General features: G+C 37.4%; 1 protein-coding gene across 1 annotated transcript in view; it reads left to right on the forward strand.

Annotated features, from left to right (window-relative positions):
- The window catches only part of KCNH5 (potassium voltage-gated channel subfamily H member 5), a 255,555-nt gene that overhangs the window by 179,661 nt on the left and 51,846 nt on the right, over positions 1 to 24,048 (forward strand). The window contains exon 10 of the mRNA XM_070418754.1: positions 17,337 to 17,533. Coding sequence (XP_070274855.1) covers positions 17,337 to 17,533 — 197 coding nt within the window. The remainder of the gene's footprint in view (positions 1 to 17,336; positions 17,534 to 24,048) is intronic.

Genomic DNA, 24,048 nt, shown 5'->3' on the forward strand with positions numbered 1-24,048 from the left:
TTAATGGTCATGATTGCTTAATGTTTTAAGAAAGAAAGAGGAAAATTGTTACTCCTGACATTTTGATGACCATTCCTTTCCAGCTCCTCCTGTTTTTTCTTCTCTTTCTCCTTCCTACTTCTCCCCTCCCCTTCCTCTGTCCTTTGCCTCCTTCTCCTTCTTGTAATTTTTTGGTTGCTTATTTTTGGAATAATTGCAAACTTAATGAAAAGTTCCAGAAATTATCAGGGTGCAAAGTTTGAGAAATATCTTTAGGTTTTCTACCTTATTAAGTAAGTTGGTTAGGTCTTCTATACATTTACTTTTTTCCTATCCTTGAATGGGGAGTGGCATGCTAAAGTGTCCTATTGTTAATGTGCCCTATCTATGTCTTTTTGCACCTCCTGTAGTTTGTGCTTTGTAGTGATTGTTGCTGTGTTTTTTGGTACACAGATATTCATAACTTTTTCATGGAAAATTGTGGCTTGGAACATTGAAATATGTCCTTTTTCATCTTGTCTAATGATTTTTTTTTTTTGCCTTGCAAGGATTAAACAGAAGCACATTTGAGTACACTTGGAAAAATGAGAATTTGTCTAAGTTGGTCTGGTAGGAGAAATGTGCAGGCCCTGCTCTCCCTTAATACTGATATTTTGCTGATTGAAAGGAAGGTCATTTTAAAATTAATTAAAATTTCTGGATCCAAAAATCAGGTGCAGTTTTATTCTTTTGGATCCTTGCCCCTAAACAGTCTTTTGGTAGGTGCATAATTCTTTAGTGTGTCAAAAGTCCTACGGTGTTTAATGAATGAGTTCTGAAGCATAACTAATTAATGGAAAGTTTAAAAATGTAGTCAACAAATACCTTCTTTTTTTTTAACGCTTCAAAATGTTTTTCTAAATAGGGCATATGAAGATAATTGCAGTTCATGTCTTTTTTCAACTTAAAGTTCTTTCAGTTCTTACACCTCCACTTTTTCTTGACCTTCCCACTTTGTATGAAACACAAAGAATTCTAAATTCAGTTCATGATGCATAATATTTTATATTCTTTCATATCTTCTTGCTTGTTAGTTCCAACCCTATAATTACCTAATGTGAACAGATTTACGGGTATGGCTAAAATAGCCGGGTTCCTTTTAAATGACTGAATGAGGTGTATTGTACCTTCTAGAGACTATAAAAATGGCATTTCCCCATTAACAATAGACCCAGCTTCTAAGATATTTGTTTTTCTGCATTCACAGTTTGTCCTTTCTGTGTTTACTGATTATTAGAATCATATGATTGGAATCATTAATCTAAGACAGTCTGTATCTAAGTATTTTAATTGTAACTTCAAATTCCTAAGAAAACTATGCTTGTTTATGTACCATTTGGATGGAAGGATTAGATATTGTTATGCGATTGGGGGGAGGGAATAGGAGAAGAAGGAAAAGATAGAATGAAATGAACTTAATAGTGTAAAAAGGTAATTTCTAGTACCTGGGTTAAGATTTCATTTTAATTAGAATCAGTCCCTATCTTATCAATACTGTGCATAATCAAGGAAAACTTATAAATTATGGTTCTCAGAATTAAACGTCTGCTTCTTATTTTGATTCCAAAAAGAAGAGCATCTGAGATGTGAATGAATAATATTTTGCTATTTTGAGAACCTGTGAAAATGTGACTTTTCTTCTGTGCCTAAGATTTCTTTCTGTATACTTGCTGTTAGAAGTCAAGTGCTTCACACTTTTAAAACCTTAAACGGGCTTTTCCCAAGCCCTAGAAAATTCTTTTGGCATCCACATTTCTATGTTCTGAGATGCTGAACTATGAACCGGGTAGGGTTACTCTACATATTATGATGATGACCTTAGTTAATTCAGACATTTTTATAAAGGGCAAACTAGTATTTGGTTTTAAATATGTATGCTTGTCTTTAAACTTTCCAAGTTGTGCTTATCACATCATTTATCCATGGCTCAAATTGCACACTCTAGAGATCCTCAGCCTACAGATTTCTGGACATAATATGAGTCTTTACAATCTGGTAGTTTAGATTCAACTTCAAACTGAACCTTACCATCCTTAAAAACGAAGTCTGTGTATTTCATCTCCTAGGTATCTCTTTATCCTATCTTTCTATCCCTCCCCATGACCACTGCTCTTAAAATTTTGATCCCGGGCTGTGGCTGCATCTGAAAGGCCTGTCTGCTTGCAATCTGTCATCAGCTCCAACCTCCAGTTTTATGTTCTGCTGCCACTATAAGAATCTTTCTAAAATATAATTTATCATGTCAGTTTCCTCAGTTGGATCGGCTTTTTTAGCAACTTGACTATAAAATGTAACTGGTAGCATGCTTATGTAACATTGAAAGTTCATAAATACATTTTGATTTTTAATATTTCCTATCAAAACTTTTAAAGTATAAATGCATTTCAGGCCCCTTTGAAAGTCTGTCTGATTTGGATACCAATAATTATTGAATACTCATTATTTTACATGCATTATTACATCAAATCCTTTAATTAATTCTGTGAAGAGCACGCTTACTAAAGTTATCTTATGGATGAAGAAACCAAAGCTCTGCAGTATCAGATGATTCACCCCAGGTTACAGCTAAAACATAAGTGGTGAGCACAGGATTTGAACCCAGATATGTCTAACTCTATGCCCATTCTCTTAACCATCACATTACAAATGTGATGCCTTCTTTAACAGGACTTTTTAAGTACAATTTTGAATTTATACAACTATTTTGCTTAAACTTGACAGAAAATAGAGGGCCTAGATTTTTACCAATTTGTTTCCCTTTATGTAAAAAAGGGTCTCTAACAACAGTATTAAGTACCATTCCAGTGAATATTATAAAAATTCTTTACCAAACATTACTTGAGTATAAGACCATTAATCAGCTACTAAGTACCTAAAAATATGGTCCTCTCCCTGGTGACTAGTTTACTACCAGGCAAGTGTGTAGGACTGGGGAGACCTGACTTAGAGTGTGAATCTCATGAGCCCTCAGAACACAAGTTGAGGATGCTAAGTTCCGTGAGTGGGCTTTTCATCTGGGTCCTGGAAGAGTTCATGTGTCATCTAGTTGGTAGGGAATAAAGTGGAAATGAAGCTCTCAGGAATGCTCCAGGATTGCAAGAATGCCACAGATCTTTGCAGCTCTTCCTATGAGAAGGTGGAGCCTCCTTTTCCACCCTTTGAGTCTGTCCTGGTCTTGTGACTTGTCTCAGTTCGTACGCTGAGTCCTCCACTCTTCCCTTAAGTGCTGAGGTTCTGTGGTTAGGGTCGGGTAGCTTAGCCTGCTTTTCTCACTGCTCTTTTATTTACCTAAGGCCCTGACATCTACTTGCAGAAAGCTTCATCTGCATTTTCCCAGCCATACTTGTTCTAGTCGTCTCTCATCCACCATTATTTTTAATAGTTGTGCTATATGTAATCATTGTCAGAGCATGTAGCCATGCACACTATATTTTTAACCTTTATTTAGTCTTAGTTCTACAAATAACTATTAGTTATTGCTACCACTAGTCTTTGTGTCAATGTCCCTTTAGGTATTTTGATTATCTGAAACATTTTCACTAATAAATTCCTTAGGAAATATCTATGGGAACAATGATGAGTTCTTTTATGTTGGTGATAATAGTTTGTGTCCTGTATACTTGAAAGTCAGTTTGCTGGATATAAAATTCTTGATTCACATTTCTTTCCTAGAGTATCTTAAATAGATCACTCCTACTTAACTCAAATCAATAGGCATATTTTAGAGCTTTGCTTTACTACCATCATCTCTGTTGTATCTTCTTCTCTTTACCCTTGTTGTCACTGCCTTCACTCCTGATGAGGTGGTTGTGGAGATAAGGTGAAATTATATGCATATAATCTGTGAAATACCATATTATGTTTCACAGTGAGGTAGATAGCCTTCCAACAGTGCTCCCTTGTCCACTCTTCACCCTGTCATTATTTCTGTTCTCAAAGTACTAGATAGGTCATGACTCTCTTTACTCAAAAACTTTTAGTAGTTTCCTTTTAAAACAGGATTAAGCAGAATCTGTTGCATGGCATTCAAAGTTCTCACTATTGAGTCCCACTTTTCCCCTCTAGACTTGGCTCTATCTCTATGTCCTGTAGGTTTCTAGGATAGTGAGCTAACGTTGTTCATCATGCCCTGGGCAGATCAGGCTTGTATTATTTGTCGGTCACAAATACTGCCCTTACCCTTGAGGCTCAACTAATGATTAAACTCAAACATGACCTTATTTGTGAGTTCTTTCCTGAATCTCCTCAAGTCCAAAACAGTTTATGTTTGTGTGCTTTGCCTATCGTGGTCCTATAGATCTCTCCCTCCCCCCTGTTTTGTAAAATTTTCTGGCATGTCTCTTTTACTTAGACAATTAAAGACTCTTAAGAGCAGGATTTTTAATTCTTGCATGTCTCTATCCCCACACAGCACACGGCACGTGTTCCAGTTTAAGGTTAGCATTAGGACACTGGATGCATGAATTAAATGGGGTGAATAGGGCAGCCATCATTTCTCCCATATGTGAAAGTAATAAGACTTTGTTATATGAACATTATTATAGGCATCAACTCCAAATCCTTTCTAGGAAAAGAAAATAGAAGAGTTTCAAGATGTAACTGTTTTTCAATTTAGTCTTTTTCTTGGATTTTTAAATAATATGCTATAACTTTCTTGATTTGGGCACATTAGTGTTAAGAACAAATTAAGAACTAATTTGTTCTTAACACTAATAGTGCCAAATTTAGGATTACCAGCCTGTGTATTACCATATTATTTAGCTTATTAAAGGTGGTTATCATCATCCCATATGAGTAAGGATACTCTCTATTTTTTACAACTACTTAATAAGAGGTATTTGGCTCATTATTTGTGTGTTTAAATAAAAATCTATAAGCTTCACCAGTAAGTTGTTTTTTTTAGTAAATAAGAATTATTTTTTTTATTTTTTAATTTTTTTTACATTCTTTTTTTTTTCTTTTTTTTTTCTTTTTCGCTTAAAGTATTACAAAAGGTATTACATAAGTGTCCTTTTTTCCCCCCCGCCCTTGACAAACCCCTACCCTCCCTTACCCCCCAGTGTCTTATGTCCATTAGTTATGCTTATATGCATGCATACAAGACCTTCGGTTGATCTCTTACTCCCCTCCCTCCTGCCCCCCAACTCTCTCTGGCCTTCCTACTGCAGTTTGACAATCAGTTTGAGGCAGCTCTGCCTCTGTATCTATTATTGTTCAAAAGTTTGTAATGGTCTTTATTATCCATGAATGAGTGAGATCATGTGGTATTTTTCCTTCATTGACTGGCTTGTTTCACTTAGCATAATGCTCTCCAGTTCCATCCATGATGTTGCAAATGGTAGGAGTTCCTTCTTTTTAACAGCAGCATAGTATTCCATCGTGTAGATGTACCACAGTTTTCTAATCCATTCATCTACTGATGGGCACTTAGGCTGTTTCCAGATCTTAGCTATGGTGAATTGTGCTGCTATGAACATCTGGGTGCATATATCCTTTCTGATTGGTGTTTCTGGTTTCTTGGGATATATTCCTAGAAGTGGGATCACAGGGTCAAATGGGAGTTCCATTTCCAATTTTTTGAGGAACCTCCATACTGCCTTCCATAGTGGCTGCACCAGTCTGCATTCCCACCAGCAGTGCACAAGTGTTCCTTTTTCTCCACATCCTCTCCAGCACTTGTCGTTTGTTGATTTGTTGATGATGGCCATTCTGACAGGTGTGAGATGGTACCTCATTGTTGTTTTGATTTGCATCTCTCGGATGATTAGTGACTTTGAGCATGTTTTCATATGTCTCTTGGCTTTCTGAATGTCCTCTTTTGAAAGGTGTCTATTTAGATCCTTTGCCCATTTTTTGATTGGATTGTTTATCTTCTTTTTGTTAAGTTGTATGAGTTCCCTATAAATTTTGGAGATTAAGCCCTTATCAGATATGACGTTGGCAAATATGTTTTCCCACGAGGTGGGTTTTCTTGTTGTTTTGTTGATGGTTTCTTTTGCTGTGCAGAAGCTTTTTATTTTGATGTAGTCCCATTTGTTCATTTTCTCTTTAGTTTCAACTGCCCTAGGAGCTGTATCAGTGAAGAAATTGTTTTGGCATATGTCTGAGATTTTGTTGCCTTTGTATTCTTCTAGAATTTTTATGGTTTCCTGTCGTACATTTAAGTCCTTTATCCATTTTGAGTTTATTCTTGTGTATGGTGTAAGTTGGTGGTCTAGTTTCATTTTCTTGCATATGTCTGTCCAGTTTTCCCAACACCATTTATTGAAGAGACTATCTTGGCTCCATTGTATGTTCATGCCTCCTTTGTCAAAAATTAATTGAGCATATTGGTTCGGGCTAATTTCTGGACTCTCTATTCTATTCCACTGATCTATATGTCTGTTCTTGTGCCAGTACCAGGCAGTTTTGAGAACAGTGGCTTTGTAATACAGCTTGATATCTGGCATTGAGATCCCACCTACTTTGTTCTTTCTCAGGATCGTTGCAGCTATTCGGGGTCTTTTTTTATTCCAGATGAATTTTTGGAGAGTTCGTTCTAGATCTTTGAAGAAGGCCATTGGTATTTTAATGGGCAGTGCGTTGAATGTATAGATTGCTTTGGGTAGTATGGACATTTTAATGATGTTGATTCTACCAATCCAAGAACATGGTATGTTCTTCCATCTGTTTATGTCTTCCTCTATCTCTTTTTTCAACGTCCTGTAGTTTTCTGAGTAGAGGTCTTTAACCTCTTTAGTTAAGTTTATTCCTAGGTATCTTAATTTTTTTGGTGCGATGGTAAATGGGATTGTTTTTCTGATCTCCCTTTCTGAAAGTTCACTATTGGTGTATAGAAATGCCTCAGATTTCTTGGGGTTAATTTTGTATCCTGCTACATTGCCAAATTCATGTATTAAGTCTAGTAGCTTTTTGATGGAGTCTCTAGGGTTTTGTATGTATAATATCATGTCATCTGCAAATAAGGACAGTTTTACTTCCTCTTTTCCAATTTGGATGCCTTTTATTTCTTCTTCTTGCCTAATTGCAATGGCTAATACTTCCAGTACTATGTTGAACAGGAGTGGTGAGAGTGGGCATCCCTGTCTTGTTCCTGTTCTTAGGGGAAATGGTGTTAGTTTTTGTCCATTGAGTATGATGTTGGCTGTGGGCCTGTCATATATGGCTTTTATTATGTTGAGGTATGATCCTTCTATTCCCACCTTTCTGAGAGTTTTTATCAAAAATGGGTGTTGGATTTTGTCGAATGCTTTTTCTGCATCAATTGATATGACCATGTGGTTTTTTTCTTTCAATTTGTTTATGTGATGTATCACATTTATTGATTTACGGATGTTGTACCATCCTTGCATCTCTGGGATAAATCCTACTTGGTCATGGTGTATGATCCTTCTGATGTACTGCTGGATCCGATTTGCTAAGATTTTGTTGAGGATTTTGGCATCTATGTTCATGAGGGATATTGGCCTGTAATTCTCTTTCATTGTGATGTCTTTACCTGGTTTTGGTATTAGGGTGATGCTGGCTTCATAGAATGAGCTTGGAAGCGTTCCTTCCTCTTGAATTTTTTGTAGTAGTCTGAGGAGGGTAGGTTTTAGTTCTTCCTTGAATGTTTGGTAGAACTCCCCTGTGAAGCCGTCTGGCCCTGGGCTTTTGTTTGCTGGAAGCTTTCTGATGACTGCTTCAATTTCTTCCATAGTTATTGGCCTATTGAGGTTTTTAGATTCTTCCTGATTGAGTTTTGGAATGTTGTATTTTTCTAGGAATTTGTCCATTTCCTCCAGGTTGTCTAGTTTGTTGGAGTAGAGTTGCCCGTAGTATTGTTTAACAATCATTTGTATTTCTGTGGGGTCTGTTGTTATTTCGCCTCTATCATTTCTGATTTGGTTTATTTGGGACCTCTCTCTTTGCTTCTTGGTGAGCCTGGCTAGGGGTTTGTCAATCTTGTTTATCCTTTCAAAGAACCAGCTCTTGGTTTCATTGATTTTCTGTATTGTTTTTTTGGTCTCTATGTCATTGATTTCTGCTCTAATCTTTATTATCTCCTTCCTTCTGCTCACTCTGGGGTTTTCTTGTTGCTCTCTTTCTAATTCTTTGAGTTGTAGAGTTAGATGATTGACTACCATTTTTTCTTGTTTTTTGAGATAGGCCTGTAGAGCTATAAACTTTCCTCTCAGGACTGCTTTCATTGTGTCCCAGAGGTTTTGGATTGTTGTGTTTTCATTGTCATTAGTGTCCAGGATGTTTTTAATTTCTTCTTTGATGTCATCGGTAACCCAATCAATATTTAATAACATGCTATTCAGCTTCCAAGTGTTTGAGTATTTTGGGTTGTTTTTATTGTAGTTTATTTCTAACATTATGCCATCGTGGTCTGCGAAGAAGCTTTTTATAATTTCAATCTTCTTGAATTTGTGGAGACTTTGCTTGTGACCCAATATGTGGTCTATTTTTGAATATGTCCCATGAGCACCTGAGAGGAATGTATATTCCGCAGCTGTGGGGTGAAGTGTTCTGAAGATGTCAATTAAGTCCATCTGATCTAGTGAGTCATTTAGGATTGCTGTTTCTTTGCTGAGTTTTTGTCTAGCGGATTTATCCAGTGATGTCAGTGGTGTATTAAAGTCCCCTACTATGATTGTATTGTTGTCGATCTCTCCCCTGATATCTTCCAGAAGTTTTCTTATGTATGTGGGTGCTCCTGCATTGGGTGCATATATGTTTACCAGGGTTATATCTTCTTGTTGTATTGATCCCTTTAGTATTATGAAGTGGCCTTCCTTATCTCTGGTTATGGCCTTCACTTTGAGATGTATTTTGTCAGATATAAGTATTGCTACCCCAGCTTTCTTTTCCTTTCCATTTGCGTGAAAGATATTTTTCCATCCCTTCACTTTCAGTCCGTGTGAGTCCCTTCTAATGAGGTGGGTCTCTTGTAGACAGCAGATGTATGGGTCATGTTTTTTTATCCATTCAGCCACTCGATGTCTTTTGGTTGGAGCATTTAGTCCATTTACATTTAAAGTTATTATTGAAAGGTACTTGTTTGTAGCCATTTCTTTTTTTGTGTGTGTGTGTGGCTGTTTTCTTTCTGAGCTTGATATTTCTTCTTTTTACACCAGTCCCTTTAGCATTTCTTGCATGGCTGGCTTGGTGGTGATAAACTCCCTTAGCCCTTTTTTGTCTGTGAAGCTTCTTATTTCCCCTTCAATTTTGAATGATAGCCTTGCTGGATAGAGTATTCTTGGATTCAGTCCTTTGCTTTGCATCACTTTGTAGATTTCCGTCCATTCTTTTCTGGCCTGATGTGTTTCTGTTGAGAAATCATTTGATAATCTAATGGGAGATCCCTTGTATGTTACTTTCCGCCTCTCTCTTGCAGCCTGTAAGATTCTCTCTTTATCCTGAACATTTGCCATGGTAATGATGATGTGTCTTGGTGTGGGTCTTTTCGGGTTCACCTTGTTTGGGACTCTCTGGGCTTGTGTGACTTTTTTCTTCCCCACCTCAGGGAAGTTTTCTGATATTATTTCTTCGAATAGGTTTTCTAATCCATGTTCATCTTTCTGTTGTTCTGGAACCCCTATTATTCGTATGTTGTTTCGTTTCATGTTGTCCCAAAGCTCCCTTAGGCTCTCCCCCTGTCTTTTAATTTTTTTCTCCATTTGCCGTACAGTTTGAGTGTGTTTTGCTTCCTTGTCTTCTAATTCACTAATTCGGTCCTCCGCTTCTCCCAGTCTACTGTTGATACTTTCAATGGAGTTTTTTATTGAAGCTATGTCACTCTTCATTTCTTCTTGGGACTTACTTAAGTTGTTGATTTTTTCATCTGTTTCTTCTAGCTTCTTGCATAAGTAGTTGAGTTTTTCATCTGTTTCTTCTTGCTTCTTGAACATCTGGTGCATGTACTCTAGGAACCTTATTCTGAATTCTTGTTCCGTCTGTTGCATATCTCTGTCTCACTTAGCTTCTTTTCTGGCGAGTCCTCCTTTTCTTTCCTTTGGGGGTTTCTTTGCCTACCCATGTTTGATCTCGCTGACATATGTAGATGTTGAGATGTTCAGTGGCTGCTCCCTGGGTGGCAGGGGCTCCTTGGGTTGTGGTTGCTGCTCAGACGGTTGCGGTAGCAGCTGCTTTCCAGTTGGCAGCAGCTCCTCTGGTGGGTGTTGTTCACAGCTGTGTTGGCTCTTCTGGCTGGTGGGGGGAGGCTTCACGTACAGCTGCTGTTCCACAGACAGAGGGTGTGGTGATCAGGAGGCTGTGGTGATCAGGAGGCTGCGGTGATCAGGGGGCTGCTGTTGCTTGGATCTGCTGCGTTGATTTAAAGGCACAAAATACAACAGAGCAAGGCACAACGTACCAGGCACTGAACACAAGTATATTCACAATATTAATAACCCCAAATAAAGGTGACCACCCGAATTAAGAGAATTAGGGGATAAGGGAGAAAGAAGAGAAGAAGATAAAAGAGAGAACAGAAAAGAAAAATAAGAAAAAAACAAACAAAAAAGGAGTGCAAAAATAGAATTGGGAAAAAAGAGGGGGGAAAAAAAGAGAGCGAAAAAAGAGAATGAAGTAGAAGCGGGGAAGAGACTATTGGTATGAGGAGCAAACTCCAATAGAACTGCCACTAATCTCAACAAATTCCAGCAACAGATCCCTGGAGATGAATGCAAACTACAAACCACCAATAATATCCAGAGGGGTAAGGGAAAACAGAAGCACAAAAATAACCGGGGTGGGGTGGGGGAGGGAAGGGAAAAACCAGAAGAAAAAAAAAAAAAAGAAAAAGAAAAACAACCTCACAACCAGTCCTAAAAAAGAAGAAAAAACACAAAACAAAACAAACAAACAAATAAAATAAAAAAAAAAAAAGCCCAGTATATTCAACAATCAAGAAAACAATAGAAAGATAAGAGAGAAAAAAATGATTGGAAAGTGAAGAAGGATAAAGAATAGGTGTATAAGGATTTAGAGCAGTAGATTGGAAATAGGATATATAAGTAGGGTGGAATTAGACAGGGGGTAAAAAGAGGGAATTGGGAAAGTCTGGAGCAGGAATAGGGTAAGAGAAACAGGACACCAAAAGGGGAAAAGTAAGGAAGAGGGTTTTAGCAAAGAGGTGAAATTGAGATAGGGAAAATTAATGCTAAAGGAACGATGAAAATAGAATGGAGAACACTAATCCCAAAAGAAAATAAAGAGAAAATAAAATGGCACTTTAAAAAATGGTAAAATGGTAGCAGTAATAATACTGGTTAAAAATAAAAATGTGGTAATTGAAAGGGTAAAATCAGGTGATGGAAAAAGAAGAAAAAGAGAAAAAAAAATTGGTTTCTTAGTAAAAAGGTGAAAAAATTAAAAAGAAAAAGAAAAAATTTGCAGTAGTGATGGTCTTTCGGTTCTTCTACTCTTCAGCCTGGTTCGCCTTAGTCCTGCCAGGTATTTAGGAGAGTGTTGAATTTGCCTGCATTACACTGTTCCTCCGTGTTGTAAATCACAGTCCTGATTTTAAAGCAGGCCGTATTTGTGATCCAGTCTGCCTTAATTTGTATTCCCCTAAGAGTCAGTTTGTGGCTCAGCCTCTGGGTGGCAGTGTTTTTGGGTTGGCCTCTGAGGCTATACAGCTTCTCTATCCTTTTTTAATCCTTACCCTGCTCTGTGTTGTTGGTGGGACTGAAAATCCCTCTATAGGCCAGACCCTGGTAACTCCCAGGGACTAATCAGCTTGTTTTAATCCTTTATCTCATACAGGGTGGAATCTGGGTGTGGCTGTGCTCCTTGCCTGGGGGGCTGGGGGGAGGAATTCCACCCTCTGGAGGAATGGCTGCCCCAGTCCTGGGCCCAGGGGGGTCTCAGCACTCAATTCGCTGCCACCTCCTCCGGCTCCCCCTCTTTCCTCAGCCTCTCCCCAGATTCCCCTCGTCTGCACCTTCACCCTCTCTTCAGCACAGGTGAGTGTCTGTATCCGAACTGTCCTATGAGCAGGGTTCAGTGAAAACAAAGAAACAGACAAACGCCGACCGGCCGCGGAAACGCTCCTCTCTTACCAGCACTGCATGGTCTGGGAAACGCTCCTCTCTTATGGGCACTGCATGGTCTGATCAGTTCCTCAGGATGCCCCCTTTAGTCTCAGTTCTCCGCAATCACAAAATCCAAATCTCAAATCTCCTGGCGCCAGCAAACCCGCGGAACTCCTTACCCTGGTCAGGGTCTGTGTCTGTCCCAAGAGACGAGGCTGTCTGCCATGCGGTCTCCCTCCGACCCTCTGGGCTCAGGTCTGGCAAACTTTCCTGCCCAGATCCCTGGTTTTCATCCTTTCCAGGGGAGGTCTGCCCTTCCCGGCTGCAAACCGTCTCACCAGCTGAGTAAATTTGCCAATTCGGGGTGGGTGTTATTAGTTTCAGCTGCTTACTCCGTTTCCTCCGGGACAAGACCTGGGACGCGTCTGCCTATATCGCCGCCATCTTGCTTCTAAAATCAAGAATTATTTTACTTATCTAAAATTGTCTATAAGTTTGCATTCAATATAATTTTTAAACAGAATGGCTTTGGACTTCAATCCTTGAGGATTGGCAGGTATAAATTCTAAATGTTTTAAAAGATTCTATTCTAATAAACCTATATAGTTTTAAAATTTTAATACTCATCAGCTTATTTCTGTTACTTTCCTTGAAAATATTACTTTATGACACTTGCTGTTTGTAAATACTCAAAGTTGTTAAAATTGTATAATTTAAAAACTCATACTGTTGTTTATTTATAAATGAATATATTTTATGCATATGTGTTGATAATACACTTTATGAGCCTCCTGCTATAATCAATTAAAGTGAAGGGATGCCTAATAAATGAAATGGATTAAGTTCATTCTAGAGAAGAATCATCAAATAGTGCTATCACCATATCCCACACACACTCACTAAGTAATCTTCAAATGCTATATTTTTAGGGATTTGTTGGCTATATTAGAAAGCTGCATCCACTGATGAATAACTGATATAATTTGTATTCATTTATTTTATCCATGGCATTAACTTACCAAATAATGTGTTCCATATTTTAAAATATACTCTGGCTGTAACACCAACACTTCAGGAGACCATAATCTCCAAGCATACCATGATCTGTATTACTCCTTTAATCAAGTTGTAAAGCTGTCTCTATTTTGTCTTTAAATTTTTCAGTTTCCCACTCTATGAATGTTTCACATTTGCTTCTATTGTGCAGTTCTGTGTTTTCTGTGGTTTAGAAGTTAAATACTTCATCAGACTTAATGTAAAGAACTGAGAAACTATAAATAGACCAAACAACAACTTTCCTGTTGATTGTGAGCTTTTCTACTAATTTTAAGGCTTTGAGGGAAGGTTTGTTTTCTCAAGCTCTAGAATGTTTATAGCTACTACTTACATTAAGTGGGAGCTGACCTAAAAACTAGCATCAGATACTCTGCACTCAGGAGTTCCCAGCCCTGGAAGTGTGCAAAATCTTTGTAATGGAGAGATGGGTACTTCTCTATTGGATATTCCGTGTATAATTTCATATCTCCACAACCTGTGGCTTCTTACAGATCACTCCGTGTAAATGTGCATAATATTTCTTGAATAACTGTGAATTGAGTGACTATTAGGTGATAGAGATAAATGGATACGCACATTTTGAAATGGCTGATTAATTTCCAAGTGATATATTTTGTATGATAATGGAAATTCTATGTTATAAAACAATTAGTATTTCTTACTATATAATGCCTGTTTTGGGGGGGAGAACAGGGGATAAGTTTTACTTTGATTGAGTCAGTTAACTTTTTTGTTACTTTTCAACCTTGTAATGGGATTTGGAATTGAGGCCCTAGATTTTAAAGTTCGTGTGTGTGTGTGTGTGTGTGTGTGTGTGTGTGTTGACAATGAGACATTGAAAAAATATTATCTTGAAAATATAATTTGATGATTTTGAGTTGACTCACTATGGAATTATAGATGTAGAGAAACTTTAAGCATTATTCTTTGTCTATCCGGTTCCCTTTAGAGTCAAAGGAACAGATGATGATTCAGGTTCAGTAACCTGATGTAAGCCACACTTAATGGCAGAGCCTCAGTTCTACCTCTAATCTTGCATTTCCCAGTTTTTTTTTCTCCCCTTCTCTCCTTTTCTAATGTGTATTTTTTCTTTAATAAATATTTGTTGAGTTCTTGAACTGTTCTAGGCATTGAGGTTTATGGCAGTGGTCAAAATAGAGAAAATTCCCTGCCCTCATGTGTTTATAGTCTAGTTAATTCTGTTCACCCCACATCATACGCTTTTTATTTCTCCAAGATACTAAAAGCATAAATTATTCAAATTTAAAAATTTTGATAGAAATATGGTAAGGATTTTCATTTCATCAGTGAGGTAAAATAAAATATGTAACAGACTTTTGAATGCTTTCATAATTAAAAATAGGGGAAATTTATGTATTGAGTATATTTTACCTATTGATGATGTACTTATCATCAATGAATATTTACTTATTATTTCATAGGTTTATGTATATATTTTATTAATTTAGTTTTATTTAAAAGTGTAAGGAAAAACATCTGTGAAAATAGTTTGCTATTTTTAAATTAAGTGTATTTATTAAGGGACATTTTGGAAAACATAAAGTAGAAAGAAAACAATAACATCATTTGAAGCTGATTGCTATAATTATTTAAATAAATTCTCTTTTAGTCTTTTATCCCTTTTGATTTTTAACACAATGTGTCAATTGACAAATTAATAGCAATATAATATACTATATAGAACAACATAGTATAATAAAATGCAATATACTTTGGTTTTTATCAAGATTATTTTTCTTTAAGAAAATAAGAGGTAGATAATTCATTCACAATTCATTTAGTCTTGGAGTTCCACTTTCATTTTTATGTACTTTATGATAGCTTGACCATAATCATATTTTTCTTTTTTAAAAATTTATCATTAGAAGATAAGCATTTTTTGCATTTATTTCAAAAACTAGTTTTAATTCTGTATGAATTGGTGAAAGGTAGATAGACAAGTTTCCATTGTTATTGGACAATTATTTATTTACTTATGCCAATCTGGGATTGTTCTTAATAATACTACAATGAATATTACATGTGTTGGTTCTCATTCTTTTGATTGATTCCCAGAGGTGAAATTAGAATTAAGTCAAAGGCATTGATTATGTTTATGGTTACTATACATAAAAATCAAATAGTTGAAAACCAATGCGCACTTATAAATGGGTGAGAGGTTGTATTATGAGTGATCATTTGAGAACTGGTCACAGAAATGAAACATAAAGAAATATAAGCCTTTTCTATCCGTTCAAAGACTTCCAGTTCCCCATATAGAAAGAGTAACAATGATGATAGAGGAAAAGAAATAAGAGGTAGATCAAAGCAGCCCTTTTAAAGACCTGTTATTTTCATTGCACCATGGACTCCGATAATATAACACTTGTTGATCTCTTCTACTAAACAATAATACATATAAATTATAAGACTAAATAAAATCTACCCATTATCTCATAATGCAGAGAGAACCTATCATTTTAATGCATTTGCCTTGTGCATATGCATGTTTCTGGCATATGGGATAAATGAATAAAATGCGGTCATACTATGTATATGACTTACTATCCTGCTTTTATTATTTTACATAATGTGAACACTTCTCTGTTGCTTTTTTTCAATTTATTTAGTGGCTGCATAATATTCCATAATTTATTTATTCATTTATATTTGTCTTATTTCTACCTTTTTTGGGTATAGTAAATATTAATTCAGTTAACAGTTTTTAAGTAAATTGGTAGTTCTAATAATGTAATTAGAATAAATACATATAATTAGAATTACTAATTTAAAAGGATGCCATTTCTGAAATTTATCTGTGTAAGTGGAGGTAAATTTTTATACCTAAAGTCTCCTTTAGGTTATCACGATGCTCTGTAGCCTTTCACACATTATTTGAGTCTCAGATCTATAATTATTCTTTTTTGGACAAATTTATGGCTATCAGATGGTAGTTGAGTTGTTAGTTTCACTAATTAAAAGAAATTTTTGAGGGTTCAGAAACAAGTGAAATTACTCAATATTAAATAAATATCCATTATGCTTATTTTGTGCTGACCATATGATTACATGGCAATTTTAATCACCTTCTCAATAATATATGTGTTTTCTTTTTCTATCTGAGAATGCTTTAGTGCCTTGTAATTCTCTAAGGATGTCCAAACTGCATGTGTGCGTGTGTGGGCAAATAATCTATAACCTCTCTCTCTCTCTCTCTCTCTCTCTCTCTCTCTCTCTCTCACACACACACACACACACACACTTCTATGGTTACATGTTATTTTTTCTTGCTGGTGGTCTGGCTGGCCTGACTTTGACCTTTAGGATGAGAACAGATATTTGCAGAAAGAGTAAGTCTTTGGCAGACTTCCTGTAAGAAGATTTTCCCACCTGCCTATGCCAGGGGCTCTTACTGAGCTGCCTCAACAGGAAGGGCAACCAAGTACTCTTGATTTGAGATGATGAATTGTTGACTTGAGGTCACCAATTGGAATGAACTCAAGTGTATAAGTAGACTTGTATGTGATTGCTAAAATTTTAAAAAGACATCCACATTTGACTACAGTAGGGCATTCTTCATGGAACTGTTCATGGCATAACACATCTGGGTCTCCACGTTTACCCAACCCAGCTCCTTAGGCTCTGTAATTGTGTATGTGAGCTCTCAGGCTGCACCCTGAAGACTTGTATAAGTTTGACTTGGTGGAGAGAGAAGAGCATCCTTGGAGACTAAGTCATGGTAAGTTTTAGTCTGCCCGGAGCACAGAGCTTAGTTGCTGAATAATGTATGCTTAATATATGTTGAAGCAGTTCCAGATTTATAAAGGCTGTAACAGTAGATCTTGTATATTGTATTTTACTGTCATCTGTACCAGAAGGGACAGAAGGGATGAAACTAAAAAAAAACTCCCTTGCTCCTTTTGGTCAGAATGGGATAAGTCAAGGTGGCAAAAGATAGTGAAACTTTATTAAAATGAGGTTTTTGGTTTCTCCATCTGATCTCACTTACTCATATCACTCCAGATTTCCATCAAGAACTGAAATCAGGGTGAATGCTTCATATATTCTGTAAAAGCGGTGTAAATTGTTATATGTGTACAGATGGGGTCCCACACTCAGGCTTGAAATTATCCTAGGAGATCAATACCATATATGAAACGGAATAAAAATAGTAGTTAGCATAGTTACTATCCTAACTAGTGTAGATGCTTGAATACATATCTTATACTATTTTTTCAGGGAAAGGTGATGTATTTGGAGACATCTTCTGGAAGGAAACCACCCTCGCTCACGCGTGTGCCAATGTCCGGGCACTGACATACTGTGACCTTCACATCATCAAGCGAGAAGCCTTGCTCAAAGTCCTGGATTTTTACACGGCGTTTGCAAACTCATTCTCAAGGAATCTCACTCTTACTTGCAATCTAAGGAAACGGGTATGTTATCTGGATCCACTTCCCCTTTTATTATCCAGAGGGATACTATGTCGTGCTTTATTAGTGGAGGGTTGGAAAGTTATTTAATTTTCAGGAGTACATTCCCAGCAATGTGAAGTGACATCATTTTCTTTCCCCTTATTTATGTTTTGTTTACTTTTTGAGGGGGAAATAGCACCTGAATATATGGATAAAGATTTGAAACATTACAATTTAAGATGCAAAATGAAAAACAGACTTGAGGAAAAGCAAACAAGCTATACTATAATATAATTAGTTAGTTCTCGGGTTTTATAACTGCTAAAATTACTATTAGTGAATCTTTCTCTATTATGTGGATTTTTAAAAGCTGGTAAGTTTAATCAAACTGGTTGTCTATTATATACTCCTGTTTCATTTTAAAATTCTTTAGTGATGAGAGAGAGAGAGAGAGAGAGAAAGAGAGAGAGAGAGAGAGAGACCGAGCATTCATTGGTTGCTTCTTATATGTGCCCTGACTGGAGATTGAACCTGCAAACTTGGCGTTATTGGGACAACACTCTAACTGAGCTACCTGGCCAGGGCCCTATTCACTCTAAAACTTCCTTCTGCATTAATTCTTATTCCCCATTAATTCTTTCCAAGCACACTATCTCTAAAAATAATTATCCACACTGACATGTCCTACAAATAGGTATAAGGATTTTTTTTTACTTTGCACTGCTGATGCAAATATAATCTTCATTGCCATTTTATTTTTTTTTATTGATGGTGTGACACATTTAATTTGCATAAAGAAATCTCCTATTTCTGATTTGTAGGTCCTTGGACATTATAGAAGGCTCTTTTATTGCCAAGGATGAAATATACATTTGGATAACTGCATGGAAGGAATTTCATATAAAATGATTGCCTGTCTACTGTGGTGAAATATTTTGAAATAACAAGCCTTCCCTTCTACCCCATTACACAGAACCTTCCCTGTAGTTAACATGGAGGAAAAAAGTCAATCCAAGAGACAAATTAACTTCTCTACCGTAGGAACAGAGAAATGACAATAAGCAAATCAATGTAATTCCCTACTCCGGGTTCTAAAGGAGGATAAGGCTGCAGCAGTCATATTCATACTAGCTGTGTCACAATATTTTGTTCTGTTCTTGAATAGCATTTTTGGTCTTTATTTTTGTTAACAAATAGTTATTGAGCATCCACAGCCTGCAAGACAAAATGTAAAGAGCTGTCAGCAGCACAAAGACTAAACACAGAGTCTTTATGTCAAGGAGCCTACAATCAGTTGTGATTATTATGTGAAACAAATTTGGGAAACATCTATTTGTGCAAGCAATTGAAAGTTAAGGTAGTGATGAATGTGGGAGAGAGGTACCATATATAAACTAAGGGTTGCTTATGTGTTAGGGAGCTCGGAGTCCCTTTAAGTATTAAGCAAAATTATGTCTCCTTTGGTGTATGCTCTACCTTCTCCAATGACAGATTCCTTCTCTACAAGGCAGTCTGTTAGATATTTGAAGCTCTTATATTTTAAGTCTTTTACAATCTAAGTTTTGCGCGTTTTGGAATCTTTTCACTTACTGCAAGATTATCAAAACTCCTATCTATGTTGTTACAGTCCTTGTTACGGTGATCTTATTTGTCACGGTCCTCCTCAAAGCATGTTGTTTACACAGAATCTCATCTGATGTTTATCATATTCCTGTGGGGAAAATAGGGCCATTATTTTCTCTTCAAAACACACAAAGAAGGAAACTCAGTCCCAGAGGGATTAATATCTAATCACTAATTGATATATTTACAATGCATAGACAGATAATTAAGAACTCACCAAAAGAAAATAAATTTTGGTTCTTCAAAATGAATTCATCACAAAGCTCTATTGCCCCTTTTTCTCCTTCATACATCTGAGCACGTGCTTATCACACACTCACACATGTGCACACACACACACACTCACACTCACGTGTGTACACATACACACAGGTTGTAAGAGTTGAGTGCACATACCAGCTTGGTTGCCTCTGATAGAAAGAGAAGCTAGAGACAAAATCAAGGAGTTTTTGTAAGGAGATCTGAGAAAATATACTCCAGGGATGCATGAGAATAGTTACCATTTTGAGAGCCTATTTTATAGCCAGGTACTTCAACATATTTTACATATAATAACTAACCTTATTAAATGTCAACTACCCATAGACAACAAAACCCTGTATAATCTATTTTGTCGATGAGGAAGTAGACACACTCTCAGCAATTTACAGTTTCTCATTCATTCAATCATTCCCAAATGAGCTGCTAATAAAAAATATTTTATTCTTATTGCTATTATTGTAAGGTTTCTTGCAATTAACATTTGTTGTGAATTGTATAATAAAACTATGTCTTTAGTGTGCTACCGACATCTCATAGCTGCCTTAACCATACTTAAAGGCGTGCTTCGAGTAAATTGGGGGATCCTATTGTGAGAGCCCTGATTTAGAGCCATCATTGGGTACAGTTTTGGCCACATGAGCAGATCTAGTGGCTGAGTGAGAGGCTTGTATGCTGTGCAGTTCTTGGTGGCTGCCACAGGGAGGCATGCCCCGGTGCTTTAGCTGCTTGCCTTTATCCCCATTAAGGAAAAACAGTATTTTTGTTTTGCAAATATAGCTCTCACTGAACATCCTTAAGCCCCTTTATATAAAACTGGTAATTTCATCCAACAACCAGAGCAGGGGTTGGCAAGTTTTTCTGTCAAAGACCAGAAAGTCGATGTTTTAGGATCTGAGGGCCATATGGTTTCTGTCTCACTGCTCACTGTTACCACTGCAGAGTGACAGCAGCTGCCTTAGCTTGGGCAGCCATCACAAAGTACCACAGACTGGGGGCCTTAAACAGCAGGAATTTATTTCTTACAGCTTGACCCGTGTAAGTCACCTTTCTCTGGAATGCCAAAACGGTGTTTATTAACTTAAGGACCAGCCCTTATGTATGGGTCTGAGAAAGCAAGCAGCACACCCAGTAGGTGATATCTAAATTTTAAAGGATTCTAATCAGACTTTTAAAGCAGTTTCTGCACTTTTGCTCATTCCGCCTAGTGCGTATGCAGTGCTGTTTACCGTTTGTGTAAAGGAGTTAACACAGCAGGTGTGACTGCTGTGCTTTGAAAGACGTGCTTGTGCAGTGGGCCCTTGGCTGGCATCTGGGAACTTGAATTTCAAGATGGTTCCCAAAACTGATAAGAGTGGCTCACTGTGCCCCCATTATTTATCCAAACAGTGTGGTTTATGCTTAGCATTTACTTCCAGAAGTCTGGCTTTGGTGTGTGCCAGGCATGTGACCAGCTTCCAATAACAATGCTGGGCACCATGTTCCTAGTGAGCCTCCCTGGTGGCAACTTTCCCAAGTGTTGTCCGGACTTGTTGCTGAAGGAATAGAAAGAGGACCTTTGGAGGCTTGTGCTTAGTGGCCCCTGGACTTCACACATTCACTGCTTCCCTTTGCTAAGTTTGCTTTGTATCCTTATGCTGTAGAAAGTCAAAGCCGTGACTATATGCTAAATTCTGTGAGTCCTCTTACTCTTAGCAAATCATCCAACCTGGATGTGGTCTTAAGGACCACCAATGCACCATTTATAAAGGTTGATGAGAAATCTGTATTCTCACCAAATCTGCAGATATTTTGGTAATTTCATCATAACCCTTTCCCCATAAAAGATGCTGACACCTACTGAAAGTATGCCTTGTGAGTATAAAAGAAAGAAGTATTTAAAGTTGGTGGGTATATTTGTTCACGAGGCTGTCAGCAATATTCCATTTCTTTGAAACCTAAAATAAGTGCTACATTAGCACTTCTAACAGCATTAAATGTGGCTGGGAATTTTTATTATTTCTAAGTATTTTCTTCACTTTCAAAATAGCCAGAACATATTTTCCTCCAGAATGACTGTTTAATAGGAGGAGTGAAGAGTTTTATTTGTTATTTTCTGTACTTCTTCTGGTGAGACACTTTGATAACGTGTGGCACAGAGAGCATTGGCTGGCTCAGTATATATTCAGTATACAACCGTCACGCTCCTACTGTGTGACTACGGGGTTATGGAGGTAAAAGGCCAAGTGCCTGCTCTTCAGGAGTCTGCAATCTAGTGAGTCAGGTGAAAACATCATACTAGAGTCAGATATGAGAGGGCTACCCTCAGGGCACCAAGGGGGCATAGAGGAGATGAGTCTAATTCATCCCAGGAGATAGGCAGGGATTCCAGGAGGTGATGCAATGTTGGAGTTAGAATTTTATTTCAAACAGAGAAATATTCTAGAGCAAGGAAGGATCTTGCAGATTGTCTAGGTCCAATCTATTTTCTTTAAAGATGAGAGAACTGAGACCCAGAGTATTGCATGATTTGCTCAAGTTCACTTAGGTAATTAGCAGCAGAGGTAGGGCTGGAATCCAAGTCCTTTCAATCCCATGCTGGCTGTATTTCTGCTGTTCAGCCCAGATTAGAAGCTTTATGTAGAAGATTGTGAGTAAAATGCAATACTGAATTGTGTTCATTTTTAATAGGGAAGAAGGAAAGTATATGGTATGAATTTGTATGAGGTTCATAGTTTGATCTTAGTGTTTTGCACACTGATTCAGAATAAAACTAATAGTGGAGCCAAAAAAGAAAGCTGTACGTAGTGTTCAGAGTGCTTTCAAGACTCCCAGGCTCAGCATGAGCCATTGTATATGGTATGGCCACAGCAGGTATGTCACTTTCATTATGAAAGGTCTTGTTTTAGTAAAAGCATGTAACTTACATATAGTATTGTTCAAGTGATGTTACTGAATATGGAAAATCTGGCTTTGCTGATACTACTGTGTTCTGATGTACTTCTTGCTAATAGAACTATTCTGACTGCTGCACCACCTACTATAAACATTTATAAAAAGAAATTTTCTCACATTAAACAAAACCCCAATTTTTTATCTTTGTTTTTTGTTATTTTTTAAGAGGTTAGCACTTTCACATTAGAAATTATGAAAAAAATATTGGCAAATTTACTGCCAAATGTGGCAATTATGAGTACTAAAATTTTGTTAAGTTTTTTAAAAGGGAAGAAATATAGGAAGGAAGGAAGAAAGAAAAGAAAAACAAGTATTTTCATGTAGAGTTGGGGAAATCTGAGACCTGGTTGATAACAGGAAAAGGAATGAGCTTGTGGTGAGAACAATTCTTTGTTAGAAATGAGAATTATGATTACTATATGGCCACTTCCAAAAACTCAAATAAATATATTGATAACTGAAATTTGAAAAATAATAACAAAGATTGAGCATGTCAGTATAGGCTAAAATCCTATATAATAAAAGCCTAATATGCTAAGTGTCTGGTTGACCAACCAGCTGTTCAACCAATAAAAGTGTAATATGCTAATAATATGCTAAAGCTGCTCAACCACTCACTATGATGTGCACTGACCATCAGGGGGCAGACAGTGAACCAGTAGTTTAGCTTGCTGCTGGGGTCCAGCCAATCGGGACTGAGCAAGACAAACTGGACATGCCCTGGAACTCTCCTATAGTCCCTTTCCAACTGGCCAACCTCCCATGTCCCTCCCCAGCCCCGATAGTGCACTGGTGGGGTCCCTCAGCCTGGCCTGTGCCCTCTCGCAATCAGGGACCCCTTGGGGGATGTAGGAGAGCCAGTTTTGGCCTGATCCCACAGGCTAGGCTGAAGGGACCCCACTGGTGCACAAATTTGTGCACCAGGCCTCTAGTTGTATAATAAAGCAGGTTTCCCTTTTGAAGAACATATCTATTGTGTTAGTGAGTATAAACCTCTCTTGTGGTCATGGCCTGACCATGATTGGCCATGGTCTTCATTCCATGGTTTCCCTAAATTTTTTGCTGATGTAATCAAAATTTTGTAGTCAAATAGCTCCAGAGAACATGTTTCTAGTACATCTACTGTTGTCATGGAGTGGAGCCCACTGGACATTGATCAAAAGTGATGCCAAACTGACATTTGCCCATTAGTTGTGGTCTCAAGGAAAGGCCTCCATTGTTGCCTCAGAGACCCATCTTGCTTCTGGTTTATACTCATTTTTATTGATCATCTCTATATCCTTTAGTTCAAGACATAGGCTAATCTGGGATCTTTCAACAATATTAATTTAACCCTTGTATTAGTTTGCTCAGACTTCCATAACAAAATAACACAGACTGGATGGTTAAACAGACATTTATTTTTCTCACAGTCTGGAGGGTAGAAGTCCAAAATCAAGGTGCAGACAGGGCTGATATCTGGTGAAGACTCTTTGTGTTGCAGATGATTAATTGCCTTCTCACTGTGAGCTCACATGGCCTTTCCTCTGTGTGTGCACATGGAGAAAGAGAATGAATTTCCTGGTATTTCTTCCTTTAAGGACACTAATCTTATTGGATCAGGGCCCTACTCTTTTGACTTTATTTAACCTTAATTTCTTCCTTAAAGGCCCTATCTCCAAATACACTTACACCGAGGGGCTTAGGGCTTCAACATATGAATTTGGTGGGGAGGACAAAAA

This window comes from Myotis yumanensis, unplaced genomic scaffold (assembly GCF_028538775.1).
Source record: "Myotis yumanensis isolate MYYU_CA2020_CCGP unplaced genomic scaffold, mMyoYum1.0.hap1 SCAF_1, whole genome shotgun sequence".
NCBI classification, from domain to species: domain Eukaryota; kingdom Metazoa; phylum Chordata; class Mammalia; order Chiroptera; family Vespertilionidae; genus Myotis; species Myotis yumanensis.